Source organism: Lineus longissimus, chromosome 18, assembly GCF_910592395.1.
Source record: "Lineus longissimus chromosome 18, tnLinLong1.2, whole genome shotgun sequence".
In the NCBI taxonomy this organism is placed as follows: Eukaryota; Metazoa; Nemertea; class Pilidiophora; order Heteronemertea; family Lineidae; genus Lineus; species Lineus longissimus.
In genome coordinates this window covers 10,198,017-10,223,148 of record NC_088325.1, presented here as the reverse complement: position 1 = coordinate 10,223,148, position 25,132 = coordinate 10,198,017, and the positions used below count along the sequence as shown (strand labels likewise).

Below are 25,132 nucleotides of genomic sequence, written 5' to 3'. Positions count from 1 at the left end.
AAGTTATGCATGTTCATCCCCGCTTTGGCAGGTTTTGACAAATGATCAACTGTCATGTCTCAATTAAATTCCAACTTTAAATTTATCATCCTTGTCCTCTTTTCCACCCCTATAAACTCTTACCAGCAGAAACAAGTTCAAAAGGGATCACACCATTTAAAAAGCTCAAATTCTAATGTACGTTGAAGGCAATAGTAAAATTATGTTTTATTTGAGCTTGAAACGATGTCTAAATAAGTGTACTGTATTTGGCTATATGTGAAGTTAGTTTTCAACGTTGAACATACATATTTTGCTTCTTCAATGAGTTTTTTTTTATCGCAGAGTGATAATAACAACTGTGGCACACCATCCAACCTGACGTCATTGCAGCACAGATTTTGAGTACAAATTGGGGCCAACATCAAAATTATGCACAAAAAAACGTTTGTGCTTCTGAGCAGGTGGTGCCCCTAATTGCCAAACGGACAAGTTGTGGTTGACTGAAGTGGCTTTAAAAAATTGCTGAACCATTCCAATAAGAACACGCAGGGGGGCTAAAATCCACTAGCAAGGTGAAAGCAATATTCTTTACAGACACACCAATCAAAGTCCATGACTTTTTTCACTAAATAATCTTCTTTTCCTGCATTTGTTCTTGACTTGCAATATATACAGTGTAGCCAATAATTATTGGGACACTTTGAAAAACGTGAGAAAAATTGAGATAACAACATTGATATTCAAAGTGTCCCAATAATTATTGGCTACACTGTACATTATCAACTGCAGTAGAACTCCTCTATTAAAGGGGACTTTACCCGACCAGCTTTTTAGCCTCCTTTTCACATTTCACCACCTGAGAAAAAGTACTCCTTAAAGTCTGGCATAGATCAGTTCACCAGGTTCGCCCTGAACATGAGGACAATTGGGCATGAAATATTAGGTTCCATTCAGAAACTCTCCTATGACTTGATGATGCATCAGTTGCTTTGATACCAACCGAGCCACTGGATCAGAAGGGCACTGAATGGCTGCAACAAAATTTTGCTTTAGAGAGACACCATAGGACTGACAAGTGCTGTCCTAAATAGAGAGGTGTCCTGATAAGAGAGGTCAAATTAAATGACATAAGTAAAGTGCAATCTGGCTCCAAAACTAGTGTTCTTAATAAAGAGGGTGTCCTTAATAGAGAGGATGTCTGTTATAGTTAGGTGTCTGCAAAGGGAGATTCGACTGTATAATTATCTATGGTTGGGTGCCTTTTGGGTTGTATACATGTAATTATTGGCCTAAAGACGCTTTCCTTTGAGAGGGAGGAGGAGCCCCAGGACAGCATCGAGATCTTTGGCATAACCTAGCAGGATCACCAGGTGAGATGAATTTTGATTTCACATCTCATGTGCACTCGAAGGACATCATCATCCAAGTTATGTTTGTTATTCATTCTGATACCCAAGGGATCACAAGCGTTACACGGAATAGCTATCAAACCTAAATTATTCATTCTCTGGTCCTACATAAGTCATGAGGCACAAAATTAACTTACTTAAGCATGCCATGAGACACACGATATAGATGGAAATGTAAATATTGCACACACTACATAGTCTTCTCATACTTGTCCAGACCCCGAGACTCAGAAGTCAATAATTTCAACTCAAAATACCAGGATGCCGAATCCCGAGACAGCATTATTTGATGATGTTACAGATTGATTTTGGCACCAATTACACAGTTTAATGATGTTACAAACTGTCCGGGGCTTGCACAAAAAATTGTTCTCTAAAAATGAAACAGTAGCAGTATAAGTGTCTAGGGATTTTAGGGGGGGTCTGGATTTCTGTCTTGGGAGCCTGAAAAAAGAGTTTTCTGATAATTTCCTGACATTTGGAAGAAGACTAACTTTAGATGCCGCCAAAACAGCGTTGAGAGTCGCCAGAATGCCCAAAGATTGTGCCTTGATTGATGCCGCCAGCAGCATCCTGTCTCTTTTACTGGATGGTGCCCTTTGGCTTTGACCCTTTTGAACCGACTGAAGCATTTGTCATCAAACATGGACCAGACGGCATAGACCATGGTGACGCCAACACATCCAGTACAATATGTCAAATGCATGTACGCATGGACAAACCTGGTTGGTACATCATAACAACATGTCACAACAGTCAACAGGTCATCTAGTACTCAACTCGCTACTCGGAGACACGGACGGAGACACGGACAGCGACACTGTCAGACAGAGTCAAGAAATCCATATGAGCAGCACTCGTAGACTTTGGTTAGTTTCATTTGAGGTTTCAGTTTGGCAGAAATGATGACGATGATGCAGCTGTGACATTCTGACCAACTCACCTAGCCATGAAATGATGCAACCGAGCAATTACTTGCTTGCCTGTCACAACGTCAATAAACAAAAGGATTGCAGTTCATAGCATTCACGAAATCTTTTCACTTTTTGTATAATTTCATCTCATATTTCGTTGAATTCAAACTATAGATGCGGGATTGTTGTATATCAAAATCTTCCTTGGTAAATTTTCGACAGAAATTATGTAGTTATAAAATGATCAATTTAGTAGTTTTTATGGGATGTGGCTTTATATTGGATTTTTTCTATGGCCAGTGAATATTTTTTCGCAGCAGGTTATCCGACAATCGTACTTTGGTGGTGACCTTTCAAAAGAGGTCAAGGTCGTTGTATTAATTATACCATTTACTCCTATTTACAGCGCTTTGAAGCCAATTATATGCGTTCTAGGAATCAAGCATGATCTATTGAGATCAAAAAGCGCCATAGAACGTGGCGTTTATCTACCAAATTCGTCAAAAATGATGAAATTATAGAATCGGAAGTACACGTCTGTAGAATCACTGCGCATGCGTATCCGCCACGTGAACCAATCATATTTCGCCACATTCGCCGGCGAAAAGTGGAGAAAATCTTCATAATTTTGCCAGAAAAATCAGTTTTACTCAGCTAGGAGATCGAAATATTCGCCGGTTTATGTCGATTTAGATTCTCTTTGGTATGTATGTGATAAGAACTCGTGTGTTGTACAGCCATATTGCTGTCTTCGATTTCTATTTTGTATTCTCTTTCTGTGGTTTTATTTGTTGACTGTTTTTCTCAGGATTTTGAGGCTGATAACTTTACATGCTTGATTATACATAGGCCTACAAGAATAGAGGGCCTAAGTGAATGTCTTTAGATATCTAATTACTCGTTTGTACCGGTAAGCACTCTGCATTCTCAAGGATGTAATGTTGCGTGATAGAGGCCCATATATGAATATGGTATCGCCACTTCTGCCCGGCCCCGTGCCGTGGCTCTGCGTTGTGTTGCCATTTACAAATCTACATCGTGACGTTAATTCCCATTAAAAAGCACATTCCTCTCACGACGTGGCGATACAATATCGCACGTTCCAAGCTAAAGAGCAGGCCTAGGCTAAGAATAGAGAGGAAATTCACCTGGTCCTGTACAGAGAACCTTTCTTCCCTCACACCATCAACTTGAGGTCTGGAACAACCTAAAGTCATCCATCCAGCAAGCCATTGAAGGCCCAGAGCTCACACAACCACCTCGGCAAAAAACCACGATCGACGGCTTGCTGAATATTTGGAAACCTACCATATGGAGTAACGTGTTATCAAAGGACAACTATCATGACAATATTTTGACAACAAGCCTACTTTGATCATGAGCCTTTGACAAAAACATGCAAAGTAGATGAGAAACTCCCCAAGCCCCTTGAAGCAGCTGTAAAACTGTTATCACTAAATCAGCCCGCTGACAACTGTCAATCCTGGGCACAGTCTTTCAGAAACCATAGTGCCACATCAGAAACTATCCCCAGTGGTTGTAAATCCTTGCGCGAAAATTTGGATGAAAAGCATGTTTTTATTAGTTGGTGAACCCCTGCATAAATGGTCATACTCTCTCTAAAAAGTTTAGTGAATGCCTATTTAAAAACCTGGGCGGCTATGCTCTGGAAAACAAAGAACAAACTACCATCCTTGAAAATCATGTCGTCTTGGTCATACATAACCTCTCCAAAAAGTCTTTTGTAAACGTAAATTAAATGTCTTCATTCTTGTCTTAGTAATACCCCTGCATGGTCATAACCTCTCTTACCCAATGAGTGCAGTTTGATGATGGGAACTATGAGTAGAAGATGACTGGGCAGTTAGCAGCTTGGTAGTAATGTCCTTAATAATGCCATTGGTCCTTTAAACACCATCAGTGTTCTTTTTCAGCGGGGCTGAACATGATGTGTCGTTTGATATCACATAGTGATAATACTGATATACCTTTGTCTGGAACACCCACTTGGAATTTAATTTGAATAAAAAAACAAACTATTGAAAGGTTCTCTGAGTGCATCTTTGTTGGTTATTTTTTATCCTGATGTCTGTTTATTTTTACATTTCAGGTCACCATGACGATGATGCGCCATTTCAAGCTGCTGGTGTCAGCAGTCTTGTTAGTATGTTGTGTTTTACATAATACAGGTAAGTCGTCATGGCAACCAAATAATGGGAAGTTGCAGATAAAATGTGGGATGGGATTCTGGCATTTTAGAATTAAAGACTGTGTAAATCTTACTTTGTGTTGGGTACACTGGGCATTATTACCTGGTGGTATTATAGGTAATCTACATTGATACCTAGTTGTATTTTTAAGGTACATTTGATGTTGATATCTGGTGTATTTCAATTGGGTATACTCGACATTGATATCGAAAAAAGGGATAAGTTGAAAACTAAAAAGCCCTCAGACAAAAATGGGTGTAATTATATCAGTGCGAGGATCTTTTATCAGTACAGTAGTTTAAAAAAGCCAAATTTCTACTTGACAATAGGTACTGCCATTTTGGCAAGAACTTTAAATCCTTAAAGTGAATCCCCTTTTAAAACCTGGTAGGCTGTTCTCAGGAAATTTACTCCAACCCTTGATATTGGCATTCACTTCATTTTGAAAGAGTTTGAATTGCTTTAGGATTTTCATGGTGGTGCCTACGGTCAAACCTTAAAAAAGCAAAGTCCAAGTCCACCTGTCCTGACTCAGCTGATTCATTACGTTGTATTCCTCTAGTTTACTTCCTTTCATTGAGTTCACATTACAATAACAGCAGTCAATTTTATTAGTCATTTTCTTCCACCTGTTGCCAGATAATGGTTGGCGAAATATGATAAGCTTATTGAAAGCGTTGTTTTGTGACTATAATTGAGATAAAAATGTCCCCTTCAGTATGAATATCAATATATATAATAATGGAATGGAAAACTTGTGACAAGTCTGATGTAGTTTCGTGATACCTGTTTTGCTTCAAAGTTGCAATAGAAATGATGACGTGTCACTTCGTATCAGCTGGTTTTAAAATTATTCCACTGAAATTTTTATAGGAGTTGTTTCGGATGAACACAATTGCCCCTTTCCTGATGAGCGCCTCTTGCGAAGGGAGTGGCCAAACTTTGCAAAGATGTGGGGTCGGGCCCTGTTGATGTTAGGAAGGCTGTGAGGCTGTTCTATGTGGCTGCCAATTGTTGCCTCAGTCATCACTGAGCTTCACCACTCGTGGGGCTGATCTTGACAAGGCAAATTTGGAACACTGGAAACCTGCAACTAGGAATCCTGTTATCTGCAATTCTCTATGATAGATTTCTCAAACTTAAAAATATAATCCATAATTCAAATTTTTTCAGATGGTTTAGCTGTCATGTCTGTTGATCTTGGTCAAGAGTACATGAAGGTTGCCCTTGTCAAGCCTGGCGTTCCAATGGAAATTGTTCTGAATAGGTATGTAATCTCCAGCTCATCCAGCAAGTATGAGACGGATTCTGATGTGGTGTGTTGTCAAAAGGCAGGTTGCTCCAAATCAAGGCCAGCAAGATTTAACTTTAAAGGGTGTGGTTCTTGAAGCTAAACCAGATGTGTATAGTCAATCAAGAACCTTATTTTCCTATCATTTTTCAGAGAATCTCAACGTAAAACTGCTGCAGTTGTGTCGATGAGGGATGGAGAGAGGTCATTTGGTGATGCTGCGCTAAATACAGTAAGTTTGAAAGACTGCATCTGGGAATGGGAATTACCTCATTCTTGTTCTTTGAGTTGGGGTCGATCTTTACGTCCCTACTGGGCCCATAAACCAAACTGGTATGGCGTACACCAAAATGCTTTTAACATGATCATCATCATTCTATTCACAGGCGGTCAAGTTCCCGGCGAAGGCGTACATATATCTCCTGAGCGTCCTCGGGAAGAAGATGAATCACCCGACCGTGAAGCGTTACCAGCAGTTATTCCCGTTCTACACTTTGAAAGAGGATCCTGAAACTGGCACTGTGATATTTCAACATGATGAGTATGTACAGATATCTAACAGTTCTTTTCATTGGGCTGGCTTTACAGAGAGTTGACATTGCAGTTTTCATTAGCTTGGCTTACATAGAATTCATGACACCGCTTTCATTAGGCTGAGCTCATATAGAATTCACAACAGTACTCTAAATAGTATGGGCCTACATAGAATTCACATCAACACTAATCAGGCTGGGTTTACATAACTTTGACTTTAATACTATGACTGCTCTGGGTTTACATAGAGTTCACACTGGCACAATCGTTTGTCTATTGGGTTTTACATAGAGTTGACGTTGTCATTTATAAAGTGCCAACTTTATAGAGTAAAGTAGGTCCGTCAGCTGTCGTCAGAGTTACAATTTGCAAAAACATTGGCACATTCCTGAACTCGCTGTGGCTACGGAACTTCAAACTTCTACCTATTTCTTGAAAAGATTTCAAAGTGTTGATTTGGAAGTAAAAATATCGCCCTCTCTTTCTTTCAGGAAGACCTTTTATACGCCAGAGGAACTGATTGCGATGATTTTGGAGCGGGGAAAGGAATCAGCTGAGGCGTTCGCTGAGCAAACCATCAAGGATGTTGTGATCACCGTACCGCCATTCTTCAACCAGGCAGAGCGACGCGCCCTGGTCCGCGCTGCCGAGATGGTCGATTTGAACGTCTTACAGCTGATGAATGATAACAGCGCTGTAGCTCTGAATTATGGTGTCTTCCGTCGAAAAGAATTCAATACCACGGCGCAGAATATGTTGTTCTACGATATGGGGGCTTCCAGTACTACTGCGACTATTGTGTGTAGGTATCTCATGTATAAGCCGTGTTATCCCTGACTGGTTTCGACATCTCGAGCTGACACATTTAAAAAGGCACCACCAGTAACGCACCACCAATGACCCTTTTTTTAAATTCTAAATTTTTTAATTTTCAGAAAAGAAACGTTTGGTCAACCATGCCTCCTAAAGAGGAGAACTTCAGAATCTTGATGAACATTTGTAATAACCTTGGTCCCTTTTGTTTCTAGCCTAACCTCACTCTCTTTTGTTTCTAGCCTAACCTCACTCTCTTTTGTTTCCAGCCTATCAGACTGTACGAATGAAGGATCGAGGGTTTGTGGAGAACAACCCGCAGTTGACAATCCGAGGAATAGGCTTTGATGCTACACTTGGCGGCATGGAATTCCAGTTCAGGCTGAGGGAGCATCTCGCGAAACTTTTTAATGCACAGAAGAAGACGAAAACCGACGTGACAACAAATCCTCGCGCCATGGCCAAGCTTCTGAAGGAGGCGGGACGAGTCAAAAAGGTTCTCAGCGCCAATAACGAACATTACGCCCAGGTACGAAAAGTATTCACTGTGCCGTGTAGTTGTGGCTGCTAAATGAAATAATGTATGTTTTGGGCAGAATGTGACCCTCCCTCCGGGATTCTTGAGATGCACTCTGGACAGTCATTCTGTTTTCTGTCACAAGGTTGGCTGTCCCGGAGAATTCTGTCACAGAGCCTCAAAGCTCTGTGGTGGGGTGGTGTCCTATGGCCAGTATTCCTCTCTATTCTTCATAAGGGAGAAGGTTTGAACCTCGTGAGCTTGTGTCTGGTCTCAAGCTCCACATCCACATGGAGCAGATTGTCGTAAGCCTATTCTGTGAAGTGGTTTCCTAACGTGGGAGTGCCCTAGTCGCAGATGAGATGATAGATCGTCTCCTGTTGCTTCCTGTCTAGCTCAGTGTTGTTGTTAGTCTGGGGGGTAAGACCACGGTTTTCCGAACTGACTCAATTCCTGTCCTTGGTGAATTTAGTTTGCCAGTGATCTTTGCGTCAATGAAAAGTTTTATAATTCGATGTCAGCACCAACGTGGTTCCTGCTCTGATCAAATTGGTCTTTATTTCAGGTCGAGGGCTTATTGGACGATCGTGACTTCAGGGCAAAAGTAACCCGCGAGGAATTCGAAGAACTTTGCAGCGACCTGTTTGAAAGAGTTGCCAAGCCACTCGAAGACGCTCTCAAATCAGCTCATATGACAATGGATGAAATCAATGAGATCATCCTGATGGGCGGAGGCACCAGGGTTCCCAAAGTGCAGGCGAAATTGAGAGAAGTTACAAAAAAGTGAGTTTTACAGAATATTGACAGGAACTGAGCTAAAGCAGTTCATAATTATTCATTAATTTCATCATTCCCTGCCAAAGATTCTGCAGTAATGATTACTAATCCAATACAATACAGTACCTATAGTGGATGAAATTGACATTGGCTGGAAATCTATTTTGTAAGCTAACTACTGTCACCTGCAGTAATAATGATAAAGTTCTTCTCTATCTATTTAGTTATTTAGAAAATAGCAATTTGAAATACATGAATTCATGATTTTTTGTGTTGCAGAGAAGAATTGGGCAAGAGTATCAACACAGATGAAGCTGCAGCCCTGGGGGCGGTATACCAAGCTGCTTACCTTAGTAAGGGATTCAAGGTCAAGCGATTTGGCGTCAAAGAAGCAGTGATCTTCCCTATTCAGGTTAGTATCTCCCGCAACGACAAAAATGATACTCGTAATTTCTAGTATGTGGAACTTATGTGTAAAAATGCTGTGGTAAAACCAAATTTTCCCCTCACCTGGTAATATAATAATAACTTTTATAAGTTTGAACCCTGCTCTGGTCCTCAAAATGTGTAATGCCAAAGCAGCCAACTGATGTTTATACACATTTGGATGCACACAGTGATAGGCCGTGCAGTCAAGGGTTGGTATAAGTATGCCTAGTTCTTCTCATAAACCTTGTAGGTCAAGGTTGTCTTACTCTTAATCTTCTGTTGCCGTGTTTCTTACACAATTTCTTCTACTTTTCACGCCACTAGATTGCTTTTACGAGCACTCTTCTCCAGAGACAGGTTGGTTGTGGACGACTGCCTCAGTAGGCTAGCCTCACAATGTTATCTGTTGTGCTGTGCGCTTCCTTAATACTATAGACAAGATTTCTGAAAATTGGCAACTTGCAAAATATAAGCCCTGAATGCATGGGGGAAACTGGATGTCAGCTTCTTTTATGCTTATACGGTAGAACCTCTCTATTAAGGACACCCTCGGGACTGACAAGTGCTGTCCTTTCTAGAGGGGTGTCCTGATTAGAGAGGTCAAATTGAATGGAAACAACCAATTTGGGACCAAAACTAGTGTCCTTGATAGAGAGGTTGTCCTTAATAGAGAGGTGTCCGCTAACAGAGGTTCCACTGTACATGTTATAATGTTACCAACTTTTGTGGATTTGGGTTTTCACTAAGTTGGTGTCTTTTCGACAGAGTCTTAAATCATCAAACAGAAAAACTGCAATCTGTCTAGAATATTTGGTTGATGACGTGGCCCAGACCACTCTATTTTGTATCGAGGACTAATAGATTCCCTCTTGGATATGTTAGATGCAGTGACTATGAATGTTTTAAAAAAGTGTGGATTTGGCCTAAATGATCACTGCTGAGTAAGCCACGCACGCTCATTGAAAAATGCTTCTTGTTACACTTAGCCATTACTGCTCTGATGTTTGTTGTTTCAATATCACAAGCATTCATCCTACTCGTCCAATGTGCTTAATAAAATATTCAAGAAATTTTTAAGCTCTGGTGGGGTTTGAGCACTTATGTCATGTTTTCTGCACCAAAAGTAATAACAGTCAAGCTGTAGGGTCCAAGCTTTTGAATTAGAGAAGCATTTCATAAATACACTTTGTGATGAAAAATTTTGGAGAGCTTGTATTAACTTTTTCAGAGAGGTCTCTTTCTCTCCAAGCTTGCTGCATAATGTGCTCTGCTGGACTTTTTACCTCTTGGCCCTTTCGCGACTGGTTTAACGGAAGCAAAAGGGTTAATGCCATTCGACTTTCACCACCTCGATAATAAATCAAAAGTCGGTTTTTAAAAAGTTTATACAATGTGCTTCTTTTTAGGTTGAGTTTGAACGCGAGGTCACCAACGAAGATGAGAGCAAGTCAACAAAAACGATAAAACGTGTCATCTTTGGTCGAATGAATCCATACCCTGTCAGCAAAGTCATGAAATTCAACAAAAACTTTGATGATTTCAACTTTGAAGTTATGTACGGAGATCTGGACTTCTTGTCTGAAGAGGAGAAAATGTAAGAAATGTTCGATGATTGACGCGTTGTGGTATTCGTCCTGGCTACTATGTTCGATGAGTGACAAAATTGTTTTTGTTCTTCAGCCCGGCTGCAATAGATGCGTGGTCGGCTGTCCTAGAGAGTTCCGCATCTCGAGAATGGTTCTGCTGTTTAGTCCCCTTCCTAAATCTCATCCAAAATACTTTTCTTTCCAGTGGATTTGGTAACCAGCTACACTCAAAGGTCGCCCTCTCAGGTGTCGGTGATGCCTACAAGAAGAACTCTGCTGATTCCGACTTCAAGGGCGTAAAGGCCCACTTCCGGATGGACGAGAGCGGTCTGCTGCATCTGGACTTGGTGGACTCGGTCTTCGAGAAGCAGCCCCCAAGCCCTGATGAGAAGGAAGAAGAATCCACTTTGTCCAGTAAGTTTGAAGGGTTTGGATTGATGTGTTCAAATTGATCTGTAGTCTGATTTACAGATTTCAATTGGGATGTTTTCCTTTTGTTCTGACAATACCGATGTACCCTTGAGTGGAGTAAGGCAAGTTTGACAAAGGGACATGCCTAGAGTCTCATGCCTGGAGGGGTTCAAACCAGGGATCTCCTTGTCTTAGCCCTTATTCAAGAGTCACGAGACAGTAGGCCATGGCATCTGGTGTGGTAAAAAGATATTTGAAATATATACTTCAGTCAATATCTGTACTTTCCAGAGGGGTTCGACATGGTCAAAGGTAAAATAACTAGAAAATCTATATAGGCTAGCATTAGCATGAAGTAAACTAAGTGACTTTCCTAACTTGACTCTCTCATTGTTACATGAGTGTTTTGTCACAATTAGGGTAAGGGTTCAGATTGGGTATGGGGGAAGGTTCAGGACCAAGGGTAGGGTTAGATAGGATGAAGGATCATAAATGAAATGAGGTAACAAGTAGCCGGTGTTATGAAGGAAATGCACAAGAGGAATCTTGTAAAAATATCAAGTCTAAAACAACAGGTTATGTATTGTAGGCGTTCATATTGTCATATAAATGTCTTGGTAGGATTAGCATTACATAGATTAAGGTGGGAAGGATTGGTCAACATGTAGGTCCTAATTCATCATATCCCTTAGACTAGTGGTAGTGGCAGGTAGCTGTTGCAGTGATCGCTGACTTTTGCATGAGGGCGACTGGTAGTTGCTGGGCTTAAGTTCATCACATGTAGTGATCACTGACTCTTGTGGTATGCAGCTGTGATGACCAGCGCAAAAAACCTCAGATTAATGAGAGTTTTTGCAGGTTGTAGCAACAAAAATCACTCGTTTGCGGTGCAATTTATTTGACTCATACTCGGATACAAATGTGGTATTCACGTAAACCATTGACTCTTCCACAATGACCTGCCTTCGTTTCAGAATTTGAGAAAGAATTCATTGACAATCTTAGTAAGTTGGCAAACTTTTTGGAATGGGCAGGAGATTTTTTTTCGAAGAGGTGTTTTATTGAAGGATAGGATATTTTTGCATGTTGACAGTTTTCAATGAGCTGATGACATGTGCATTTGCAGGAAATTGTATGTTTTACTACAGTTTTTAATCTCTGCCAATTATGGATTCTGTATGACGGCGGGTCTATGATGTAGCACTGTGAATGGGTTCTTACACTTAAAGGAAACACCATTTTTCGGTGTTCTTGCTGCATGGACACACGTAACTTCCTCTTTTCTCCACTTTCACAAAACAACTTGGAATGAAAATTTCTAATTGAAACTTTCCGTGTTCATCAATTTTTTTGTCCTCTTTCCAGTGGTTACAGGTTTTGTTGGTAAACTTAAAGCACATCGCCGGGCAGCAAGTTCAAAAACGAGGCTATTGTCATGGTGGCATCATTCCAACTGGCCGAGGCAAGGGGGAATTTCACACTAGCTCAGTCGGTTGAGTGATTGCCTTATGAGCCAGAGGTCTCCGGTTCAAACCCTGGCTGGAACTTGGTGATTTCCTCTGTTACACTAAAACAGCCTATAAATCTAACCTGTTTTGTCTAACATTATCAACCACTATTTAGGGTAAGGGGTGCGAAAGACCCCCATTGGACAAAAAATCGTCAAAATTGACGAGGACAACCTGAAATTTGAAATACATCGTGAAAGTTGTCGATGAAAAGTGATTGTATTTTTGAAAAACGACCCCCTTCTCAAATTCTTTCTACACTTATAACTTCATAGCAATTGTTTTGTTCTTTCAGAGCTTGGTAGCACCATCAGTAACCTGTTCGGCGGGGGAGAGGAGAAAAAAGAGGATAAGAAGGACGAAAAGACCGAGGAGAAAACAGAAGAGAAAACCGACGAGCAGAAGGAAGACAAAAAGACAGAAGAGGTGAGAAAAGAACATCTGCTTTTATTTCAATTCCATGTTTCTGAAAAAAATTGGTTTTGCTTTTCAAAAACATTGCCCCATATTTGATTTAAATGCATGTTCCGGAAAAATAAGCCGAATTATTAATTTCAACTTCGTATTTCTGAAAAATTTGTTTCCTCCTCGAAATATTGTGTTATTGGTTCAAGATTATGTTAGCTCAGCCAATAGCGTACCAGCGTGACTTTGGCCAGCCCTATCACAGGGTACTGTGAACTTTGGCCGTTGACTCTCACAGGGTTGTGACAGAAACATAATGTCAATTTTGTCAGAGTTTTGATGTCATTTTGGCGCACACCCAAGTGAAAATCAGTGCCACCTATGAGGATGCTGGTACTCTATTGGACATTGTGTTATTTGCTTTAAGTTGGAAGATTATCACCATTTAATTTGCTACCAAGTATGCTTTAGATATTGGAAAATGGATATTGATTGTCAATGATACATTGTTGGGGGTGTCAGTTCATGATGAAATATTCTTTATGGTTTAATTTTTTTTCATGTGGTACTAGAGGAATATTATGAAAAGGCATGTCTCAACTTGGTTTCTTGACTCGTGTTTGCAGTTTGATTTATTCAGTTGATGAACCTAATTAAATCAAATTGAAAGGGAATTTCGATTGATCAGGATTTTAGCCTACTTTTACATTTTCACTGGCCACGAAAATGGGCCGTTTTATTTCCTGTTTAAAACTCTGGCGCAGTTCAGTCAGCTAGAGTCAGCCAGCTGAACATGTGGGCAATAGGGTTCCATTCAGAAACTTGCTTCTGAGACTTCCATAGTGATGACTCCATGCATCAGTTGCTTTGTTTCCGATTGAGGCAGGGGAAATGGAGGGCCATTGCAATGCTTGTGCGAAATTCACTTTAAGGACACATATTTTACGTGTGCAAGTTAATCAAGAAAGATTATGCTCCTCCCCCTTTAAAATGAGTCACGAGCCAAGTTGTATTAACATATGGGTGTGTCTATTAAAAGGTAATCCATAAGTAAAGGGTTAACGCATCCATAATTATCCTGGACATAACCCTTTAGTTTTGTATTACCTTTTTATTGACTCACCCTGTATGGTGGAAGGGTTGGGGATAACCTTGCATGGTCCAATATCCTAAGACGAATTTTATGTGCCTTTGCGGCAGGGTGAGCCTAAAAAAGAGACTGATCCTAAGACGGAGAAAACTGAATCGAAGAAAGAGGAAGAAAAACCAACAAAAGAGAAAGAGGAGGAAAAGGTAACCATGGTTACTGTACAATACAAATTGCACTTCTAACAACTGTAAACACGAAAGATTTCGAGAGCGTTTTATTTTTGCGATCTGAAAATAAAAAGCTCTAAATTCGTCTCAACATGTTAATTGTTATCAAAAGGAAAGTCGACCTTTTGCGGAAATTGCTTTTAAGGATATTTTGGCGAACATTAAAAAGTTTTGCACAAATCTCATGGTTTACAGTATGTCACCAAGGACTGGGGAATTCAAGAATATAATACTCCAGAAAGGGCTCCACTTATGAATACCAGAATTTTGGCATGTAGGAGAGATTTTCATTTTGCTGTTGACTCTGATGGCTGATGTTGTGCCGATCAAGAGAAAATGCAATAAAATCAGATATTTTAGTTATGGATTTATCAGCTCCTCAGTCCTTGGTCTAAAAAGAGTGTAGATATTGCTGTTTGAAATGGTAGCTGCTTGAGGTAGTTTCGAGTGATAAAATAGATCTCTTTTGGTATAGGTGATGTGTGTTAGTGTGGAAATGGGTTGTTTTCATTTCAGATTTATGTCTTAATTCATTTTCTTTTAGTTTGTGACACATTTTACTTAACATTTAAAACTTTGCCACGGTCTCTAGCATTTTATCTGATGAACTGTTCTTTCCATTAAGAGACAATCACAAAATTACCCAACACGTACATTTCTTTACACTCCTCCCATCCACCACATTAAACTTATAACAACCTGAACTCACAGAGCAGGTAGACTATAGTTCTTCCATTGCCACAGAATTTGACGTCTTCCGAAATTACCTTTTACTTGAAAGCTTTCATGACCCCTGTACCTCCCTCCTCATCTTAAGTGACATTTCTAAGAGTGAAATGTATCACATAAAGCGGATTCCGCACACCAACAATTCAGCCTACTTTCAGAGTTTCCGCCAGAGGGGGGGATGGGGGGGGATTCATCTCCCCTAAAATATTTCAAGGGGGATATCCCCCCCTTAATTTTGAGCACTAAAGTTTGTTTTACTGTCAAATGAGTAATTTTCATGATTTAATATGTAAAATAAGAGCATTTGGGAGCCAATTGAAGCGGTTTTAGGGCCAAAAAACGTCTCAAGAGGGGTCATATACCCTTTTTAAGAAAAAAATTTTTTTTAGAAAAAACTTTTTTGCTCCCCCTCAAATTTAATCCTGGCGGAAACTCTGACTTTTGACAATTTCTTGGGCGGTGAAAGTGAACCATCTCAATTCCTATTCATAAGTCTGGCACAGATCAGTTAGCTAAATTCTGGGCCTGCTGAACATGTGGACAATTGGGTCCGCAATAGGGTTCCATTCAGTAAATTGCGTATGACTTGATGATGCTTTGTTATCTACTGCGATGAGGGAAATACGCATGTAAATGTCGTAGGAAATACGCTTTAAATGTGTCAATGTTTCCTTTACATGTTGAATAGGACGAGAGTGTCGAGACAGAAAATGCTGACGAGCCTGTTTCTAACAATGCGGCTAGCAGTGAGGCTGACGCTAGTGACAAAAAACCAGCTAACGCTACACCAGCTGACGCCCCTGTGAATGAAACTAAGAGTTCTGAAACTCCTAAGGTAGTTTTCATATCGAAATCACCTGATCGGTTTTAAGGATTTTAATTCTATGTCAAGGTGTTATCCTATGTCGAGGGATTATGGGATTATGGTTGTTGTCATGTTCATGTCCTGTTTGTACTACCAGGTGACACAAAATATATTTCCTACTTTTGGTTTTGGATAACTCCCATAATGTCCGAAATACAGTATAACCTCTCTATTAAGGACAACCTTGAGACTGACTAGTGCTGTGCCTGTCCCTAATAGAGAGGTGTCCCGATTTATGGGAAAGTACTCTTATTTTTTAGCGAAAAGCTTATTGGTTTCTTGTATCATCTGAAACCAATGAACCTGTTATGTGTATTTAAGTTCTGTTGGTGGTGTATTTTGTGTCACCCTGTACCCGAATGCAGGGTTTTCAACATATGGTAGGATAGAATGGGGTAATTGTAACCCCTGCCTATGATATTGATAGATATCCCCATGCATCAAACAATGCAGGGGCTACAAATACCCCATTCTACCTTATCATTTTCTGGCCTACGCGTACGTCAGTGTCTCCCGTTATACCATTCTTGATGTGATCCTCTCAGTCTGCAGGTTGCAGGCGTTTCTGACCAGTGTATACACAGATTATTTATGGAATTCTCCAGCGGCATGTGTGGAGTAGATTTGATTCCATGATTAATAGGTTTGGTTACAAGAGTTGATTACAAGAGTTGAAATTCTATGGTGTTCATTTTATGTGCAGTGCTAGAAGATAGATCGCTAACTGTATTTGTTTAATGAGGGCCAAGTCGCTTATATTCTGGCAGCTAGTTCTTACGCTACTATTGTAAGGAAGTTTACTGCAGAAGTAGATGATGTTCACTTTAGCTGTCTCTTATGCTGATTGACGACGACTGAGCAAATTGGCCCTGGGCTTCATATTTTATCCACTGTTGTCTAAATTCCCACTTCATACTCCCCACTCTTAACTCCATTTCAACCCCTGCTCTTACCACACGTATTTCCTCAGTGCTAAGAATTTGAATTATCCTATCAAAAGCATATAGGCTTGTTTTAAAGATATGTATGTGCTTGCTCCATTTTGTGGTCCATTTCCAAGCTGTTTTCGCTCTTGGGTGGTTATAAAGGTGATCTCATTTTAGTGATAAAATGTCCATATTTTGCTAGAAAATCATATTTTTCTTTCGCAATTTAAATCTTCACGAATTGAGGTTATTTGTGAAATCTGCAAAAATAAAACCTCTGCTAAGATTTGGCAGTTTACAGTATCGGAACCCACCTATTGAAATAATCTCACTAGTTTTCTGATTTTCCCTCGTCGTTTCTTCATCTGCTTTACACAGAAGGAAGAGAAAAAGGAAGAACCTTCTGCCAAGAATGAAACGAAAGAAAACGCGACCAAACCAGACGCAGGGAAGGCAGATGCTAATAAAACTGCAGAGGAAAAGGTTGGTGTTTCATTTAATATTTAGATTACATGATATTTTGTGTTAGTTAAGATGGCTGAGGGAACTATAAAGCACTTCTGCGGCAGGACCAGCATCAGGAGCTTTTGGGCTTTGAGAAATCTAAATTCATATGACGATTTTCATGTCTTGCACAAATGATGTGCCGTTCAATTTTCAAATCAAATCCCTGCCTCAATTTCAGGAAAAAGAGAAGGCTAAGCTGAAACCAATCATCATCAAGGAGAAACTCACTGCCACACAGACCCTGATGGATCTACAAGAACCTACTGAGAAAATGGTTGCTGCTTCTAAGAAAATGTAAGTTTGAGATTTTCCGAACGCAGAAGAAGACCAACTGTAGCCTCAAGATAGTGTGGCCGATGAAGGTCAACTCGAAAGCTGTTTTCTGTTGCGTCTTCCTTGAAATTTGTTTTGTGATCTTTCAGAGTTTCTGACCTAAGAATGCAAGACCAAGCAAAGAGAGATCGGGAAAAGTCCATCAATGATTTAGAATCCTACGTTTTCACAATGAAAGACAACTTGTACCAGGGAGACTGGGAAAAATGCTCAACAACAGACGAACGTATCAAATTGAAAACGAAATTATCTGAGGTGTCCGACTGGTTGGACGAGCAGGGCATGGATACGCCCAAGGCAGTAAGTGATCTAGGCTACTCTGTCCGTCCCAGTGAATCTAGAATGGATTGCGTATGAAATTGGTACGTCACGTTGCCCTCAGTTGAGTGGCGTGAGGTTCCTGGATGGGGTGACGAAAAAGATTTGTGTGGCGTCATTTTGTTAACAAAGATATCCATCTATACAGTCTACAAGGTTCGAGAAAATAACAAACTTACCCATTTTATTTCAGGAATACGACACCAAACTTGCGGTTTTAAAAGAGGAGTTCAAGGATATTGCGTATCGAGTTGAACAAACCAAGGACCGTCCTAGAGCTCTGGAGGCCTTGAAAAGCATGCTCAATCATTCCAGATACTTCCTGAAAAGTATAAAAAATCTCACGGCGGACGAGCCAATATTTACAGAGGTCGAAGTGACCACATTATCAAAGTTAATTAATGATACAACGGTAGGTGAAATGCTGGGTTATTTTCGGTTTTGATTACGATTTTACTGTGCCTGTTTCCAGGTGAGCGCCTATTGCGGTGGAGTTGCAAACGCCGATTTATGGGTCACCTGTTGATTTCGACGACACAGTTGTCATGATGTCGGGAAGGTCCAAGGTTGAACCTGTGAGTCGGCCATTTGTTTCCCCACAACAGAGCTCTACCGCTTATCTGGAAATAGGGGCATTCTTAGATTGGTGTGGTGCATGATACATTTTTAACCTAAAATACAGATGACCTATTGATATTAGCAGCTGTGGAACCAACCAATGATACTTATGTGGTTATCGATTAGCACAGTTCTTTGCTATCCATCCCCTTTGGCTTTAGGGACTCATGTCATTTACAGTTGGACCCTTGTCGCAGTTGATCCCCTGTGGAACCAGAATAAAGCAATATTATCGGTTATGTTATATTGCATAATGAAGCGCAGTTTGGACTCTGACTGATGTGTCCTGAATAAGAATTTCCGAAGCTACAAAGAGTCAAGTAATTTCAGATTGAGAATGTGCTGAAAAAGAAAATGAGAAGTCCCCAAGTGCCCCCCTCCCTCTTATTTCTGGGGCAGTGGCCTACATTTAGGTGCTGGGTTTTGCTTCTTAATTTTTCGCCTCTAATACTTTTTTAACAGGATTGGCGCAAGAAAGCTTTAAGTGATATCAAAGCTGCAAAGTCCAGCGATAAGCCACCGGTCACCGTCGAAGATATTGCCCAAAAAATTGGCGCTCTTGACCGAGAAGTGAAATATTTGCTCAACAAGGCGAAATATTACAAGCCCAAGCCTAAACCGGAGAAGACAGAGAATAAAACAAAAACAGATGCAAATTCCACAGCCAGTAATGAAACAAAAACAGATGGTAATCTATAGTTCTTCGATTCATAACCAAGGAGGTTTCTTTTCGTATGATTTGTTTCTTGAACAGGAAAGCAGAATTACATTATCGATACTTAAGTCCAGTGAATTCGTTGTTTGGTTGTCACCATGGAAAATTGACTCTGGCGCCCTGCTTAATTCCAACCGCATTAAACCTGGGTGGCTACTTTTGACCAGAGTTCACCAGTGTTCGCTTGGACACCCACCTCTGTTGTTGGTCTGCAATTACGTTATGGAAAACGTAGAAATATCTTTCTTATGAAAGGTGACAAATTCAGTTGAAGCCTTCTGATTGGTTGGCACTTACAGGTTGATTTCGTGCTGGCCAATCGGGGCGTTTCTTACATCTGAGTGACTATTCAGATTAGTGTCCAACCAAGAAATTTGCTTCCCTGTTCAAGTTTCTGTTAAGTATCGTTAAGTTGTCTTCCAGTTTTCATGCTGGTGTGTCGTGTTGATCGAAGGAACCAAGTGTGTCAGTTGGGAGGTGTATTTGTTTTAAAGCTGACATGTATGAATAAAAACCCCAGCAACCAAGTTGGAAGGCCCGACCATCAAATAGCCAGGGGGGACTTGAAACATGAAAGACACCCAGCGACTGGTCTCACTTGGCTGCCCAAACAACAAGTTCGTTGGTAAGACAGGTCACAGAGATGCTCGTGGAAAAGAAAAAACATTCGAATGGGCGTCTCTGTAACCTGTTTCATCAATAAACTTGTTGCTTGTGCAGTCAAGTAAGACCAATCACTTGGTGTCTATCATGTTTCAAGTCAGTTGGTCGTTTGGTGGGCGTGTGTTTGTGCTTTCCGACTTTGTCACCAGGGGTGTTATGCATGCAGGTCAGATTGGCTGAATCGTAGAGCTTAATGAAATGATATCACATGGTGACTTTGATTGACTGGCTCTAGCATGAATTACCTTCAACATTATATATTTCGTTTTGTTTATTTTCGTTTCTGTTGTGTTCTTTTCAAGATGTGGATGAATACAATGGAGGAAGCGCAAAACAAAACCGCTTGCACAAAAACCCCTGTGTTGCTTACCACGCTAGTCGACTCGGCTCGAGTCCTCATACAAAAAAAGCTAACAACAATGACACAAGATTTGAAAATTCGTCTCCATCGTGCTCAGGCACGGAAACTTGATCGCGAGAAAAAAATCAAGGCAGAAAAGGAGAAAAAAAAAGCCGAACGGAAACTCCGTGCCCAGAAACTTAGTGAAAAACGGCACCGGGAAGAGGAGGAAAAAATGGATAAAAAAATGAAAATGAAAGAATCGAAACGCCACTCGAAAGGTGGTAAAAAAACTGGTAAAGATACTTTCTCTGGTAGCATTTTCGGGAAACGGTTCAATAGAAATAAACACCAGCGTTCGAGCGAACATTTCAAACAACCCGAAAAACGCTTCTCTGGACGAGATAGTCGGCACAAGCGGCCGAATGTTGAAGTTGAATTTGAAGACCAGTTTGAAGATGGATTTCGCCCGCGTGGCAAATATGCCCAAAAATCTAAAAAGCAACGGAAATTTAGTCATTTGCACATCCCAGTCGGTGTGCAATTGAGCGATGGCCAGCGTGCCAAGTTGCGTAAATTCTTCCGAGAATATAACCGGCGAATGTTGCGACACAGGGGCCGAGCTGCAAGAAGGCGTGGTAAACACCTCTTGTCTGTTTCTTTGAATTTGAGAATTTTCATTTTGCTTCTGGCAATTCTAATTCTTGTTCGTTCATGGCTAGCTTCCAAACTATGGCCCTGATAGCGTTTCAGCTAATGAGTTTTAGCTACGGGCAACACCCCACCTTTCTGTCTTTCTCTTTTTGCCTGCGTTTTTTACAAGCGGCTAATTCATTTCCATTTAAAGCGAGGCGGTACACCCTGCCTTCTTTAGGCTGTGCCTTTTTCTGCCCTGCCTCTCACGATTTCTGGTTGAAACAATACATGAATGCCCTGAATTTGCATGAGAAAGAGTCCCCCTCGAGTTATCCTCGCTTAAACACTGATCAATGGTGGTCTCATTTAAGCGCCTACCAAACCAGTGACTTTTGTTGCTGCGACTTGCAATTATGATTGCATGCAACAAAAATGGTCCATTAGGATTGGACAATGAAAATTTACAGAATTCTGCAAATCTATACGACTTTCCATCCATTTCTTCCTTCCTTTTAGTTTGGTTGTCGATTCTAATACATTTTAGTAAACGTTTTATTCTAGTTATTTTCGTTATATTCAGTTTTATTTTTTGTTTTTATTCAAATCCTTAGAAATCCTGTTCTTTCGAAAAAGAGAATGTTCCTGTTCAGTCATTACTAAAAATATCTTTGAGTAGTATTAAAATTGGACAGGAACTGTTAAATTGAAATATGGTGCAAGTATTGAGGTTAAGGAGGTGCTTTGGATTTCAGAAACTTTTAGATGAGCATGAGGTATTTTACAATATATGAGTTGAAGTGGTGCTAGCTTACATTGTGCCATTGGTACCAAGTTATGGCAAAATTCTTGTGACAGAAATAGGATTGGGTCAGATCCTATTGAAAAACAACTGGGGGTTATTGAACAAGCAATGCAACATGTTTGAAGAATTCACCAATCAGAAAATATGCTATGGAATTATTTATTGTTCGATAATTTTCATTGTTGATTCTGTGTGGCAGTGTTTGTTCCGTTTAATGTTGTGTTTAAGTGTGTGTTCCGTATGATTTCCAGGTGCAGAGGAAATTAAAATAGACATCCCTGATAAGGATTCTGACATAAAAATAGAGGTCCCCGATAAGGACGCGAAAACGGATAAATCTGAGCCAGAGAAAAAAGATACTGATTCCTCGACTGAAGAGGAGGAAGTTCTACAAATAGATGGCGCTGAGGCAACAGGTAAACCTAAGTCTGCTCAGCTGTAGCCTGTTATTGGCCTCGCTATCTTCTCATACCCAGGGCAAATTCCTCATCCACTAATGTTGCAAATCATCGAAACTTGGAAGATGTTGGTCCATTTTGTGAATTTGTTCCTTCAGTTTTGTGTTGGGTTGTATTGTGTATGTGTGACAAAGTGTTGTTGTACTTGTCTGAAAACTAATTCAGGTAATTTAAATGGTTTTTGGTGAATTTGCTTGTTCTGGCAAGAGCCTTTTAAAGAAAAATTTATAGACAACTTTAGATATATTTGGTCCTCTGGTAAAGTGTATATGGCCACGGAACTTTTTATAAGAGTCGAGGGAATGTTTCATTGGGTTTGTAATCATTGGTGGGGGTACTATCGGGCCGTTGCAGAGTACCAAACTAATCCATATTTGTCGAGTTTGATCTGCCTTGTAAAATGGTCTGGTCTTGTCTGAGACGATATCGATCATGACATTATGAGCAATGTGAGCTGGTTTGTTGTGGTACTATGTTAACAACATTATGTCTACTTTTTGGTTGAGATATCGAAAAAGATTCCTGAAAAAGTATTACAAAAATATTTGTGCATCTTTTCAGTATTCTAATTGCGTTTTTCCACTTTTAGGTAAAAAGCCTGAAACAACGCCAGAAACACCAACAAAAGATAAAAAATCGACAACAGATAGCAAACCGGCTGATAGTAAACCTGTAGGTTAGTATGCGCTTTGTCTTGATATCACTTATGGAGCATAAGTCGCTGTCCGCATATTGTCAAATCCGCCATGTTGCAACCAAAGGATTGGGATCTTTTGTGATTGTCAGTAGCTTGTTGCGATGCAGCCGGTAATGTTAAAAACTGACTTCTTGCCATTAAAGGGGTATGCAATTTGTGATCAAACTTTTCCTCAAAACCAATTTAATGTTTTTTTCTAGTTGGTTATTACAAGCTGGGTAGACGTTCCCTCTTGTCCACATTCACATGTCTCACTCATCTGTTCTTGTCATTTCAGAGCCGCCAAAGACAGAAGCGCCACCTACGAAGGAAACGAATACACATGACCCGTCTGACTTATAATGAACACTTTACTTAGGATTTAACAAATTGATGGAATAAATTATGTTGCATTTTGTAAAATGAGAGTTCAGTCTTGGCCAGATTTTTAGAAACAGAGCATTTTGATATCAGTTTCGTTTCGTTTATTTATTTTTTTCATAGGAATGTGCTTGTAGGTTAAATAAATATGAAAAGCCTGTGTGGTTAAGTTTGTTGACACTGTGTTGGATAAAATCATCAGATGATCTGTCGAGAATGTCCTACTGTTCTGTTTTTAGAAGTCTGAATGTTTTTGGCTGAGAATTTATGGGTAACTGCATGGTTGTCATGGAGACCTGCATTGTTTCCATAGGAACCAGAATCGTTGCCACGGCAACCTACCATATCATCTCAAACTTGATGGTTTTGTCAAAGAATTTACAGTTTTGTCAAAGAATTTAATTGGTTTTGTCAAAGAATTTACTTGGGGTTGCCATTGTTGTAATGGAGACCAGCTTCTGTCGTGGACACAAGCAATGTTGTTATGCAGACCAGTGATATTGTCATGGTTGCGTAATTGGTTGCCACGGTTACCAACTTCCGAGAGTGATTTTGATCTTTGTATATTTGTAAATAAGCTGATTGAAGTTACATTGAGGAAAGTTCTTGATATCCTGACTTTGTTGGAATCACATGCACACTTTCATATGGATTGTACCCGCCCTTTCTGGATGTCCATCACTCCTGCATCCCTAGCTTTTTCTCGTCTCTTTGGGTACTGGTTATGATGATACATCCAATAGAAAGATCTCTTACTGATTAACATACATGGAGAACTTTTCATATCAAGCCGACCTCGCATGTGGTACAACCCGTTTGTCACTGTACACGTGGTTCCAGCGAAATTGTGCGTCATAAACGATGCAGGGCCTGTAGAATTTGTGTGTAAGTGAATTATCTTTAGTCCATTCCAATCAATTGTTATTTTGATGGCCTTGTTTTGAGTATTTGTGTTCTACCTTGCAAGATCTCCAGTTGATGGTCATAGCTAGTTGGGGGGGCTAATGCATTTTCATTGAAAGTTACATCGTGATGTAGTGTCCCTCATCTAAAGTTACCATGTCCAAAAAACTGGGTTTTGCATGCTATTTATTGAAGTTAGTTAAATACTTTTACCTCGGAACGACAACTGGATGATGATTTCTAAAAATATCTTAACTTCTCTATCCTGTCTTGCTTTGCTCGTTCTTTTAATAGTGGTGGAATATTCATAGAACACTGTGTTCTCCCAATAATCTTTCATGTGCTATGTCATGTTTAGACAATCTCGATGTGTTCTATTCCCGATCAGGGCGTACAACGTTGTTGGTTTGTTACCAAAATACCGGTACTACAATTGGTTTGTCCTATATTTTTTTACACATCTTCATGTGGGGGCAAATCCAGGAGGCCGAAAAAGTGCAGGTACCATTTAGAACAAGGGACACCCAGGTGGTGTTCAGGGTCTATCTTAAATCAAATTTCATTGTAATTTCATTAATATTTTTTTCTAATGACGGAGGGTACTCGATCCTCTGTGCTCCCACTCTCAGTGGGATCACCACTGATGGTCCAATATTCGTGACAATAAAATATTCACCATTTTCTAACGTAAATTAAACAAAAAACAATCATTGTTTTCAACTGAAATTTCTGTCAATATTGTGACTGGTGACTGTTCTCTTATTGCTAAAAGAATCACAGAAAACAATAGTTGATAATTGAGAACATGAATTCAATAATTCATTGCAGTTCACACATTTTTCAGTTCTGTTCAAATTGTAGCATTCCTTTAACTTAGAAATAAAACATTTCTAAACAAGGGTAAATTTATCAACAGTTGTTGCATATTTGTCTTCTAGCCTCTTGTCTCATAAGTTTTTCAGTGTTCCAAAAACCTTTATTTTTTGCCGTTTTTTTCTGGTATCTTGACAAAGTTATGTTTAAAATCAATCAGATTATTTTTCTGTCATTTTGCTCCTCATTCTTCATCTGGCTGTCATAGAAACTGACATGTATGAGTCATATATTTGTCCACTCATTTTTTGAATCTAAAAAACTAGAAAATAAAAAAATTGGTAAA

The 25,132-nt window shown here is 39.9% G+C and overlaps 2 protein-coding genes across 16 annotated transcripts in view; one reads left to right on the top strand and one right to left on the bottom strand.

The window, feature by feature from the left end:
* LOC135502044 (dnaJ homolog subfamily C member 21-like) overlaps positions 1–2,404 on the bottom strand; it is a 13,245-nt gene extending 10,841 nt beyond the window's left edge. The window contains exon 1 of the mRNA XM_064794525.1: positions 2,335–2,404. The gene's annotated coding sequence lies outside the window, so the exon portion shown is untranslated. The remainder of the gene's footprint in view (positions 1–2,334) is intronic.
* The window catches only part of LOC135502039 (hypoxia up-regulated protein 1-like), a 27,187-nt gene extending 2,055 nt beyond the window's left edge, over positions 1–25,132 (top strand). The window contains exons 1-24 of one of the 15 annotated variants that reach the window (XM_064794502.1): positions 2,878–3,008; positions 4,416–4,494; positions 5,689–5,782; positions 5,960–6,038; positions 6,193–6,347; positions 6,832–7,142; positions 7,423–7,682; positions 8,236–8,453; positions 8,727–8,859; positions 9,201–9,233; positions 10,283–10,470; positions 10,668–10,876; positions 11,848–11,877; positions 12,677–12,807; positions 13,987–14,079; positions 15,521–15,667; positions 17,002–17,106; positions 17,309–17,424; positions 17,553–17,763; positions 17,975–18,193; positions 20,080–20,413; positions 21,807–21,971; positions 22,603–22,689; positions 22,988–25,132. In XM_064794502.1, coding sequence (XP_064650572.1) covers positions 4,422–4,494; positions 5,689–5,782; positions 5,960–6,038; positions 6,193–6,347; positions 6,832–7,142; positions 7,423–7,682; positions 8,236–8,453; positions 8,727–8,859; positions 9,201–9,233; positions 10,283–10,470; positions 10,668–10,876; positions 11,848–11,877; positions 12,677–12,807; positions 13,987–14,079; positions 15,521–15,667; positions 17,002–17,106; positions 17,309–17,424; positions 17,553–17,763; positions 17,975–18,193; positions 20,080–20,413; positions 21,807–21,971; positions 22,603–22,689; positions 22,988–23,052 — 3,456 coding nt within the window. In that variant the 5' untranslated portion in view covers positions 2,878–3,008; positions 4,416–4,421 and the 3' untranslated portion in view covers positions 23,053–25,132. The other 14 variants (XM_064794505.1, XM_064794508.1, XM_064794509.1 and 11 more) reach the window with 14 other exon arrangements.